The following is a 13117-nucleotide window of genomic DNA, read 5'->3' on the forward strand; positions in this document are numbered from 1 at the left end:
AGGCGAGGAGAGGTATGTGACTGACTGTAACCTTAAACTCAGTCCTTATACTCGTTCCTTATAGTCAGTCCTGAAACTTGAATGCTGCATAAAACACAACCTTTGGTCACATTTGGTCACTGTCAGATGAGAACCTTTCAATCCTCCCAACAATACAAAATAAAAAATCTAAATTAAAGAATGCATGCTATAGTATTACACAATAAAAAGAATAGGGAATAAACGTGTGAGAGCAAGGACACAGTCTTCTCAAATATCCACGTATGTCTGAATACTGTAGTTGTAGTCGAGCATGTTGGAGATAACGTCTAACACATTTGATTGTATTTAGTCTCTCGCCCCTTGGAGCTTTAACGGATGGCTGGTTTTAAATCTTTCCAAGTGCCGAACAAGGGATTTAATAATTATGTTAACTGATTCAAGTATGGAATTATAGTACTTGCAAGCAAACAACTGCAAACGATTTGAATGATCTCGGTCCTAATCTAAACTGGACCTCCTAGTTTAACAATGGTACCATTCAACACAGAAAGTAAAACAAAATGAACGTATTTATCTATGTATGTAATTACTTATTTAAATAGAAATCGTTCCAAAATCCAGGAATCTTATTTAGTAATTACTAGTCTTTACATTCCGGTCACAGACGCAATTCCACTAACATTTCCTCTAATATAACTTGATCTGATTTGCCGTTCGATTCCCTAGCAGAGAGGACTAGGTACGATGCACATAGACTACCAAACCGCGGTGCCTAGAGAGATGTAGAGGGCAGAATAAAAACATTTTACTCGCAAATGCCAAAAGACGGAATAAGACGCTGTTAATTATTACATCAAACTAAACAACAACCAAAAAATCATACAGCTTATAATATTCACACAGGTAGGTGGTACTGAGGGCAGAGGACACTTCTTTAGTCATCGGACAGGCCATGACTTATGTGTTTTTTTTTAAATTGATTAATAGTCACGAGTTCATTAGTTGTGTTACGCAACCACTAATTTAGTTAAGTTTGATCAAATTTTTCCACGGGAAGGGATGATATATATTCCTCCTGGGGAGAAACCCGTGGCATCGGAGCACATGACCCGCAGATTTCCTTCCGTTCTTTAAATGAACTGGTAATGTTGCCATTTCAGCACATTGGCCGGAGCAGCACATCACCAGTGACTCAGGGTAGTCGCAGAACCTGAGACTTGAGCTCTCTTTCTTGGATGGCGTCCAAGAGGCCTGGGTTTGAACCCTTGTTTAGGTTATCCGTGAAGAGTAGGAAATATAGAACCGGTATTTGCAACTATCGCTGCTTGTACGTCACAGCACATTTAACGGATTTCATTCTACTGGTGCCGTTGTGCATTCGGCAACGCGGCAAGAAATAATGTCGTGAAAGCTGTACGTGATGAACACGTCAAGCTGGCCACCCGGCTGCTGAATCTAAACTACTTGACCATGTGGACTGGGCTCAGTTTTCAGTGTACCTGTGTTTCTTTTTCCGTCTCCTAGGAACACAACATATTTAGCCCGAAATGCTTCATGTGCAAATACCACAGACTGTCTTGTTTTATAATATAATAATACATTTGATAATTGATTAATAGGATAATTAGAGTACCTTTGTGGTGTTCAATTCCAATACTATACATTGAGAGGACTGTGGTTATGCTTACTATTATTTAATGGAACAGTGTAAAGCAAATCTCTAAAAATGTACAAATGGCCGTCACTATTAATCACTTAAACAATTCCAGACTTTAGGCTAGGCAGACTTTGCTCTAACCAGTTATTTAATTACCTAACTGACCCCTACTCGAAACAAAGGCTTGTAATAGAATAAAATGGATTGGAAAAGCAAGAGATGCCTCATCTTGCTGTAGACCATGTGGTTGCAGTTCTGGTCCCTCTGAATTAATTGGACCACAGTTTTGCATAACGAATACAGTTTAACCCAGGGCTCTACTGTTTGAAGTGATCTATAACACCCTTCAGGATTGTGGCTCTCCAGGGTCAGGGCAGCAGATACCTGCACTAGATTATTTGTAAACCACTAGTCTCCAGCCCCTGTCCCGGAAAGAAACAGGGCCTTCTGGTTCTCATTCAGACCAAGCTCTTGATTAAGCAATCACACAAATGATTGGCCAAACTGGCCCATTGAACAGGACCAGGGTTGGAGACCAGTGTTGTGTAGTAAACCCTGCGTTGGAGAGTTGTTGTTTTCCACCATGTCCTTACTGATATCCCACTCCTGTTGTTCCTTCCTTAAAGGCGGCTGATTTTTCCTTGTATGTCGTTCTGTGAGGCAGCGAGGGAGGGCTGTGAGCCGGTCCTTCAGATGTTCAACGCGTCTTGGCCGGACTTCCTCAGGTGCTCTCAGTTTAAGAACGGCACCAGCACAGATGACAACCCCGCTGTCTGCTACAGCCCCAAACACATGAAAGGAAGGTCATGTGAGTCCCTTTATTTGTCAATAAAGCTGTGTATTTCAAAAAGCAGGGCAACGCAACATGTTTTTAAGCACAGCATCAGTTTCCAAAATCAACATAGATATGGGTAAGTTTGCTAAAGGCAAAACCTTTCTCGAGAATGTCAAATCCACAGGTAATAATCTTGCAATGCTCATCTTAAAATGGAACCTAAATTTTTCAGTTGATTTTTCTCCATCAATATATTCCAAAATATATTATTTGTATTCATTTTTAATGTCCACCAGTTTCAACAAGAACGAGTCGAGCAGTAAAACATGACGCCTAAATTGAAGAGTTTTCCACCTAGAAAAAAGGGAATTCATTATGGCCTAGAAATGCTTCAATCTACAAAAGGGTCTCAGAATATGCCATCCTGCTGGAAGACTGTTCAAGTGCGGATGGGGTGTGATTTTAAAGATCAGGTCGTCAATTAATCTTTTCATCAAATAATGGGAACCATCCATTCATCGTGTGTAATGGGCAGGGCTAAAAAAGGCTACAAAGGATTTGTTTGTGAATAACCAGGGTCGGTTCTTTTATCCTGTTAGTAAGGGGATGCCAGCGGGGGAGTCTATTGTCCGGCCTAATCTTACTAAGAATGATTTAATTGGAACTCTACGTGTCCGGCTACTGCTAAGCCCACAACACACTACACTGTATTCACGGCCTTTTATCTCAGTTTCAACTGCTCCAGGCTTTAAGGGCAATAAACTGAGCCAAGACCTCAATCAAGTAAAGCTTTAGAGTGGAGTGGGTTTTTTATATACAGGAAAAGACTTATGTAACAAACTTAAACACATTTATTGTGGATTTACTCCTTTGAATTTGCTACTTTAGAAAACCCCTTCCGAATGGGGGCTAATCAAGATTAGCGCCTTCTCGGTTTCTGCAAAAGCCAGCCGTGATAATGAAAATGTAACCATCAGTAGCGTCAAATACTTGTCATGTAAGTATTTACTGGAAATTACTGGAGAAGCTGCTTATTACAGCTTGAATGCCGTGCATTGTGCTACAGTGTATTATGTGGACAGAAAATAGGCCTTAGTTAGGCGCTGCACAAAGTATGCTCTTTGAGATCTGTTTCTGTCGTACCTGTTAGGGGAATTTCTGGTCAAAGGATTACTTTGTATTATATAGGCTGGATATGGTAAATTCATAGAGCAGGAAGGTGATTCAAATCTGTAGTTATTTAGGAGTCGATGACTGTCTTTGCAGTTAGACCATTACGTTTATTCATGAAGATAACTAAGGGATTAAATTAGCACTACATCACACAGCTTTCTGAGGAAATTAAGTATATATTTGGGTTTTAAATTAGCTGAAGACATGACAGGTTTTGTAGAAGTAAGAGGAGGTTATCCGTCCAAACATCCCAAGATTAATACATAGGATAGGTCTGAGATCTTTATGCAGTTGCCTCCAAATGCATTCAAACCATTAATAAAGTGTAACTTTTAGGAAGCTCTGGTTAGAATGGGATAATTTCTTGTAGAATGCAATTGAGCATCAGCTGTGAGAATCTGGTGTAGTATCTCCTGAACTGGCATCATACAAAGCCAGGACTGAATGTCCTAAGTCACCTATGTTTTGTGATCAGATGAAACAAATATTCACGTTTTCTGATAAGCACGCCAGGTGTATGTTTGGCGCAGAAAAGGCGAAGCTCGTATCGAAAAGAATGGCATCTGTTCTGTTATTCAGGGAAGGAAGTGTGTTTTGATTTGGGTCTCTTTTGCATCTTCTGTTCCTCGTACGCTTATTAACAGCGCACTCTGACTGAGAAGACAGAAAATCTTGCTAATAATCTGCGTAACTCCCCCGGTCGTTAACTTCCCCCACACACTCCCTCAGACACGCATGGGTGGTAACTGTTGTTGTTAACAAAGGAGCTGTGAATAGAGCACCAAGAAAATAATCCTGTCCATAGTCTCACTTTATTGCATATTTGTATTGAAAAATACTGAGTATGCACTTGCATTGTTTTGGAAAATAATTTCTCGGTCTTCATGAAGAGTATGCATTCATTTGAAGACTAGTGTATATGAAGATGCACGTGTAAATGTGTTTTTAATTGAAGGGCCATCTTTAAAACAACCCATGTTTGCACAAAGGACAAGCAAAACATCTCCACACAAGTCTCAATTTAAATAAAATGTGTGTCGACATGCTTTTGTGTAATTATGCTTTTAATATGTCACTTTTTTTTTTGTTTTAATATGGTCAATGGCAGATGGTCAATCCACCAAATGCTTCAAGGGGTTAATAACTGGCATTGGCTGCTTCCACGGAAAGGAAGGATGATTCTTCTGTCTTCAGTTATACATATGACCTGATTATTATTATTATTATTTCAATTTGTGACACATTTCTGGTGACTGAATTTTGCAGCTTTTGATGGCAGTTAGTCATCACCGCTGAGTCAAATGATAATTTTTTGTTAATCTTAAATTTTCATTACTGGTCTTTCTGCCTACGTTCGCTAGCTCTGGATCCTTCGGGAAATTAAGTCTGAGAGCTCCAGTTAGAAAGAAGCCAAAGACAGAAAGAGGGTAATGTTTTGTAGCATTAGTAGTTCCTTTTTTCTGACCTCAAGCAGTTTATTTAGTATCATAGAAAAGATTTATGAACGTGGGCCTAACGTTTTGCAATCAGAGGTAGAATTGAGGTAGAACCCCAATTCTGATTTTGATACTTTCACTTGTGAGTAGGTCAGAGGTGAGCAACTGATATTTTACCATGGGTTGCATAGCTAAAATATCGATGAACTCTGGATCAAGTGATGTAATGGTTGATCTCAGCTCTGGTTAGACAGGATCTGAGTTTTGTTTTAATCTTGCGCATTGCAGACGTATGTGTGGATGTTAATGCAGCACACTGACAGGTTATTCGCCCTTGCTTTTCTTAGACCTAACTTTTCAATGCATGTCTGTATTGCTAATATATTCTCAGAGAAAACGACAGGGCCTGCTTTTCAGTAACATTACAACTCTTCCCGGTCTTTTCTAGCAGCTCGATGCTCTTTTTGGATGTTCAGGTTTTTTCGGGCAGCCACAATTTTAGATAACAGAAGTGTTTTTTTCTACCAGAGGTCCCTGACACTACTGGATATTCTCGACTATCTTGCATCTATCTGTGTAACCTTATTTTCCTTTGCTACGTCCTTTATTTTATTGCAACACAAACAAACAATGTAAAATCTCAATAAATCATGCTATAATATAAATGGGCCTCCATCATATGATGAACGGGTGTGCTGTACATCCTCGGAATTGGTCTTTCCAGTCAGTTACAGAAGTGTCCCCCTCAAGTCCTTACACCTGACTTGCATATTAACTATAATGTCCTTCAAGCCTTCATTTATGGGGTTTCAATCAACGAAGCCCTGAGATTTATTTGTTAGCTTTAGTGGACACTCCCTGCTAACATTGAGGGCCTTCTTTCGAAAGCCTGTTGGTTTGCTCAATGGGTATCCTGTTCGACTTCTCGACAGGAGGTCTGTTTCTACGATGAAGAGACCTTTCGGCAGGTCATCTGAGAAGACACAATAGTGAGTCATTACAGTTGAGTGTTTTATTATTAAAGAAAAAACAGGGCAGGGTTGTCTTGTTTTGGGTGGTATTTCAAAAGTGGAACACAAAGTGCTCTTTAAGGACATATTCCTTGTTTGTGCTAATGCCGCAGGAAAAAGCAGTAAACGACTGAATGACCCTTTTGTTTTGCCTCCATCTTCAAAGAATTGAGCTGTTTTTATGGGAGAACCGAAACCCAACCCTTATTTTTCTAGCTGACAGGATGGTGTTTTGTCAAATTTAGAGTTTCATTATTTCTGGAGTGGTGAACTAGAACTAACATGATTAACTTTCCATGAAGAAAAACAATACAGAGTTAATTTGTGTTTAATTATCCTGGTATTTAATTGAGGGTTTCAGTATAAATGACTGATTTAGGCAGGAAAAGAAATGTCTCTTGTTTTCACCCACAATCAGAATATGTAATGTGAAGGATTCTGCGTGGTACATTTTACTACACTGTTGACTTATGTATCATAGCTGTTTTATTGTATAGCTGTTTGTGTTTTACTCGTTATGCTGATGTTAGATAAATCATTCCCGTTCTGTTTTATTTCCTCCTCCAGCTGTTTGTGGCGGGAAAGACCACTTCCTCTGTGCCACAGGAATCTGTATCCCCAGGAAGCTGTTGTGTAACGGCTACAACGATTGCGACGACTGGAGTGATGAAGCCAACTGCAGTAAGTCACCAGAGACCATTTGCCCTGAAGGCTGTGAGCATTTAGTCGCGAGGGTTCAGGGAAAAGTCACCCATCGCAGCAGGAGTGAATGAGATTTGCGTAATGCTTATAGCCTGGCACCATCTATATTGCCTCACGAAAGGCCAAGGAAAATACTGCGAGGCACGGCTCAGATTGGCCTAGGCTGAGATGTTTGTAAAGCCTAGTTTGCTTTTCTCTGGTGGTGGAGAAATGCGTCATGCGTCAATGCGTCCCTCCCATACGCAATGGGAAAAAGAAAAAACAAAATACATACCATTCAGACAGAGTTGTCTGACAGGGCTGTTAACGGCTATAGGTGTCTATAAACCTTTTCATCTCCTCCTCCATGGGGTCATGCTGTCTTTTTTCCCCACTGTTGTCAGAGGAATCGATGACTGAAGCTTCTCGGGGGGTAGCCAGTCTTCGGAGGACTTTGTGCACTGAATGGGACTGCAGATTCCCTGATATCAGTCCTAAAACTTCCCGTATAGGGCTTGACGTTTATTTACACATTTATTTACAACATGTATTTGTCGAACACTGAGTCTTCCTAGATAAAGCTTTGAATGCTCTTTTGAGTTTACTTGAGAATCAAAGACAAAAGAAGGTTGAGATTTTTTTTTTATAAAGCAACAATATTATATGATTTGATTTCATGCTAAGTTGTTGATGCCTAGCTCTGGCCAGCTGTGACCCACCCCTAAGAGCCACACACTGCTAAAAAGTTTCAATTAAGAAGCTTATCGCAGTTTGAGGTAACTTAAATCTTATTCCACGCCATTCACTGGCATTAGTGGTTTAGCTTTTGAGATTTGCAGCGTGTGTACCCAGCCGAACTGCGTCTGTCTTTGCTCTGAAGGGCTCCCAGGCTTGTATGCAGTTAAGATTGAGTTTCCCCGCCTGCACTGCTGCTTTGCCTAAGTTCTTTGAGAAATCCTCCATCAGACGGCACGTCAGCCGTGTTGCTGCTGAGGAAAGGTAAACCGGCAGAGAGCGAGGAAGAATGAAGCCGTAGTCTGTATCCAGGCAAGGCAGGGGCCGTCTGGGCAGAGATGGATGGTGTTTACAGCCGGGGCGATCATCACATTAGCTCAGTTGCAGTCTGTGACATTGCAAACAAGACGCCCGGTCACGGTTAAGTAGAAGCATGCGGGGGCCGTGCTGTTAGAGGAAAAACACAGTCAGACATTTGTTTTGCATTGCACTCTTGAGCGCAGAATTAAAAAGATAGAAAAGAAAAACAGATCCCTCAGTTTGTCCTCTGGTTTGACTTGTGCTAATTACAGGTGAGGCAAGGTGAACGTGCCTGTCAGTGGGACACTGCCTCGTCAATTCCAGTAGTTAATATGTATAATACAAATGTTCAGATAAGAGCTCCCGGCTGATTAATGAGAAGGTCGAGGCGCATTGTAAATCCACTTAAAAAGGTATATAAATATACTGACCCACAAGGACACGGGGAAAGAGAAGGCTGCCTGTCCTCCGTGTCCTAGTTACGGTTTATCCGCAATTGAGGACAGACTGTATTTTATTTTCTGTGACGTTGTGTGTTTCAAAACATCATCGGTAATTAGTAAGGAATTGCATGTTTTATGTTTCACTTTAAACACCGGTTGAATGGCCTTTCGGGCTCTAATTGACATTTATTTATTATATTTATGCCTCAGTGCAAGCACAGATAACAACACAACCATCTCAATCACTCGGACAGCAAACACTGCTGCAGCAAGGCTGGTGATTGTGTTCACAGCATGTACCAGAGATGGAGCTATAAGCTTATAACTTATGACTGAAAACAATATTGATCACATTTTCTAATTATTCTATCCTACTTCTCCACTTTCTTTTCAAATGGATGTTAAACGGGGGGAAAATGCTTCCCGTCCTGGTAGGATTTCTGTAAATATTTCACTTGAGCCCGTGATTGTAAACACTTTCATTGTCCCACGTTTAAAGACAGGGTGAAACACTGATGTTAAAACCAAGAAGATAATTCATAGTTCTCTGCTATGGCAGCTTGTCCTCTTTCTCTTGGACAAAGAATGATAATAAAATCATTTTGGCACGACACCCATCCTTAACCTTCATAGTTACCTCCTCCCGTGAGGGTGGGAAACTGGCTGCTGTGGTCGAAACTTTACTGAACCGCTCTGTCCAGTCGTGGTCACAGGAAATGGGAGATGAGGTTGCAGCTGCTGAAAGAGTTAAACGTCACTCATCATGTCGTCCTTGGCAGACTGCAGCGACGGACAGTTCCAGTGCGGCACGGGACGCTGCCTGAGTCCAGGCTTTGTGTGCGATGGCTACGACGACTGCGGGGACCTGAGCGACGAGCGGAACTGCCGTGAGTCTGTCCGTTCGCTCGATAAAGTAGTTTTCCTACCACACGGTTCGCAGTCATGAGGCACAGAGAACTGAGAAAATACCGGAGACGTTTGTCCAAAGAAATTTCCACTGTTTGTAACGTTCAATGAAATAAAACAGTCTTGCTAACTCCATCATGGCTTTCATATGATTAAGGGGAGTATCTTATTTCAAATTTGTAATTTATTCAGGGAGTATTTGGGTTTTCGCATCTCTACAGGCTGCTGACAGAGCATTATATACCTAAAGGAACTGCCTTTGTAGACAATGCTGATATTTAGAAATCTCATCAGTTCATCTCATCTTCTTTTGTCTGCCCTTTTGTCAGTTTTAAGACTAATATATGTATATATATTTATATGAGAGAGAGAGAAAGTTATCGGCTGAAATGTGATTGCAATTGAGTTAGTCATTCTATATAAGGCATCAGAGAAACTAGAGTATAATGAACCTTGCAGTCAGTTGTGACATTTTAATACACCATGCATCATGACGGCAACATTAGCAGTTCACCGGCACCTTTTGGTAACCCTGGGGTGACAGCATCGGTCTTAGCCTGCATCACAGTGTGAATCATTCTGCGCAATTGGACTGAGTGGCTGGTATTGTTGGATGTGCCATATTTCTGATGTTTTGCAGACTGCGACCCCAACAAGGAGTTCAGATGCGGTGACGGACGGTGTATCAGCAACGACTGGGTGTGCGACGGCGACCACGACTGCGTGGACAAGAGCGATGAAGTGAACTGCTGTAAGGATCGTTTGAGTCTGTGGTGGTTTGTGTGGATGGAATACATAATAGCCAGATAATTGTGTTATTTATCAACAGTGGCTCTGTATAAACCGAAAGAGTAGACTCTTGTAGTAACCTACAAACATGTTTAAACAAGCTATAACAGAAAAAGCTGCCTTTCATAATGTGCAATGTTATGTAATTCACTTGACTCAGCATAGCATGAAAAATGTTATTTGGTTGAACCTGCTGTGACTCAATTTTTGGATTAATCTCTTTATAGAACCTCACACACAGGTGACTGTTGAGACAAACCCTGTTTCTGTAAGAACACGTCTTTTACTCATTGTGGAAACAATACGTTTTATTAAAATTGTTTTAGTAACTTCAGATTAATCAGATGACAGTTTAAAGAATCACATTTTCTATATTATCGAGACAATCATTGGTTGACTCTTCGTGGGTGTTGGGTATTAGTCCGCAAGCATTAGTCACTGTTTACACAATATTGTTTTTAACCATTCATCAGTGGGGAAAAACAACATTATATATTAAGGGCAGAAAGGATTGCTGTTGCAGCCTCAACCAAACTAGTGTCTGTACATTAAACCGACACAAGGTATTTTAATGTAAATCTCTATACACAAACTTATACAGAATATTTGTATTTCAATTGTCTGTCAAATGAGTATGAAACAATAACTACATATATTATACACGTCAGACACTGATATGAACAAAAAAATGTTTGTCTATAAAAGTTACCTCCCATCCATTTCAAATCCATTGTCTGTGATAAACGTTCTTCGTGATTCTCTGGCATCCAATACCAAATGAACGTACATAGTTTTTATCTTTATTGTATACTAAAACCATAAGGGGTTCAAGCTGAGGAAGCCTGTTCTGACCCTAATAGCGTTCAGCCAGTGTTAGGAATCCCAGTCACAGTCCGTTAAGACCACAGCCATGGCTAGACTGTTTGGTTTAAGATTTGCTCCAAAACAGATGCCTCTCAAGAGCCTTTCAATTAATTAAGCACATGAATGGAGATATACAAGATTTAAATTTCAAAACATGCGAATTTCAATACACTCTTTCCACTGATGAAGTTTAAAGAAGCATATTACTTTCAAAAAATCATGTGAATCACCTCAGGGGATAAAGAGAGTTACTAGGTATACAATTTGATGTTATTTTTGATTATTTATTAGTCACATGTGTATGATGTTCTCATGCCGTGTGTTTTCATATAACACTGACCTCGATGTGGTTGATGATGTAAATCCATGGGAACGGTGTAGCTTGATGTCTTTATTAATAACTTTAAAATCCTCCTTAAGACTCTATGATTTAGTCATCTTTTCCTTCGGGCAAACCGGATGTCATCTCAGAATTTGCAAGGCAGCACAAAGCCGGTGAAAATATGTTTCTGTAGCAGCAGGCGCCGGCTTGTGGGAGGCAAAAGACGGGACAAGCCACCGTGTTGCAATAAAACAAACACATCCTTGTTTTTTCCACATAATGAAATTTTTTAAAAACCACCAGAGATGCACCTCAGTATGTTTAGCTCTTTCTTCTGGTTTTGGTTTCTTCTGGGGTCAGGGTTCGAGTTGAGGTTTTAGAGCCGAGTCGAGGGTGTCCATGCCTCCTTTCGCCCAGAAGTTCACGGAGACTGTGCAGCCATCGTTGCTGAAGCGTGTCTTGTGTTCCCCCAACAGCCTGCAAGAGCCAGGGGCTGATGGAGTGCCGAAATGGGCAATGTGTCCCCAGTGCCTTCCGCTGCGACGGAGAGGACGACTGCAGAGATGGAAGTGACGAGGAGAACTGCAGCCAGCAGCAGAGTAGGTCAACCGAGAAGGTCCACAGTGCTGGATGGCTGTGATCAGTAATATACCTGTTTGTAGAGATGGGGCCGCCTCTTTTCAACACATATCGCCCTCAGAATGATTTGCGTTGAAACTATTCTGTGGACCAACAAAACAGTTTGATTGACAGCAACGTTGCCTTCAATGAATCTCCTTTCCCTCAGCAGAGGAACACGTTCTCCTTACATTGAGAGGAAGACGATGAGTATAGCTCTGTATACGTGTCAGCTAGTTCAGCACTCTGGATATAGCCATCATTTAGTTCAGAAACACATGTGGATTAACCATGCTAATGAGAGCTTTAATTAAAGGCAGTTAGATCATCAAAAGTTCAGGATAGAATTGAACATTGAATGCTGAGCTCTGCTTGAATGCTGACCATATTTTACACATTAAATATTGATAGTTGTTGTTGTTTTTTCTAGTTTCCATTGTTTCTATTTTTGCCCTTGTATGTAATCTAGACCTATTGAAAATGCTATATCGATTGTGCATACCTAGTTTGTTCATGTTTGCTGATATCTTCAATTTCATGGGTCCGTTTCTAGTAGTCAGGACTCTACTGTCTCAGTTGCCCCTTAAAACTGGAGCTCAATCAGTTTTAAATCAATCTAGCAGTACAATTAACAATAAAGGTGTTTTGTAGTGGGTTTTTTTTAATGACAAATGAACAGTAAAAAAAAATAGAAAGTCAAGTGTTAGATTCAGGACCTTAAGGAGCGTACTGACTAATTATTGAGGTATCATGGATCAGCCCACAATTACTCGGTTTTGTAAATGCGTGATTCCCTGAGTGCCTAAAAACTCATTATCCCGACTACAATTGTATGTCTGCAGCCAACTTGGCTCACGCCTCATGTTTATCTTATATAAGGTGTGAATGACCCAGCGTGGTGCTGCAGTATGTCTGCGTGTCTGTGGCGATGATTGTTCACTTGTATTGTCGATGACTCTCAGTGCCTGCAGCGTATGCTCAAGAAGCACGATGCCGGTGAGGTAAAACAAACGAGAGGCCTCATCCAAGCTCTTGCTGATTTACTAGTGATCCCTGTCACTCGTCGGACTCCTACTAGTGTGCAGTGTCATTGCTGAGCCATTAATATGAAGTAATATAGTTTTAGTATATATTTATATAACTTCCTCATACGAATCACCGCCCTGTTCTCTCTGTAGATCAGAATTTGTGTGATCCTGGACATCCAGGCTGCGTATCTACCTCATGCCCGGATGGTTGCGCTGGGAATACGGTTTGTGGCGGCCGTGTCAACAGCACAAACTGTAGTAAGTGTGGCGCTACAAAATTGTGCAAGTTGTTACTGCTTTATGGTGTTATCGTGAGCTGCGGTTTTGACAGTTGCAGACGGAGGTTAGGTGGTGGTGATTGATACAGCAGACAAGTTCCCATACAGTGCTGAAATCAA

At 40.9% G+C, this 13117-nt stretch overlaps 1 protein-coding gene across 2 annotated transcripts in view; it reads left to right on the forward strand.

Annotated features, from left to right (window-relative positions):
* corin (corin, serine peptidase) overlaps positions 1–13117 on the forward strand; it is a 41300-nt gene that overhangs the window by 13412 nt on the left and 14771 nt on the right. For both annotated transcript variants that reach the window (XM_066720730.1, XM_066720731.1), the window contains exons 4-10: positions 1–12; positions 2266–2447; positions 6601–6714; positions 8972–9079; positions 9739–9849; positions 11550–11672; positions 12870–12977. The exon at positions 1–12 is cut by the window's left edge and continues 199 nt beyond it. In XM_066720730.1, the coding sequence (XP_066576827.1) occupies positions 1–12; positions 2266–2447; positions 6601–6714; positions 8972–9079; positions 9739–9849; positions 11550–11672; positions 12870–12977 (758 nt within the window). The remainder of the gene's footprint in view (positions 13–2265; positions 2448–6600; positions 6715–8971; positions 9080–9738; positions 9850–11549; positions 11673–12869; positions 12978–13117) is intronic.

The sequence above is a fragment of the Amia ocellicauda genome, chromosome 13 (assembly GCF_036373705.1).
Source record: "Amia ocellicauda isolate fAmiCal2 chromosome 13, fAmiCal2.hap1, whole genome shotgun sequence".
Taxonomy (NCBI): Eukaryota; Metazoa; Chordata; class Actinopteri; order Amiiformes; family Amiidae; genus Amia; species Amia ocellicauda.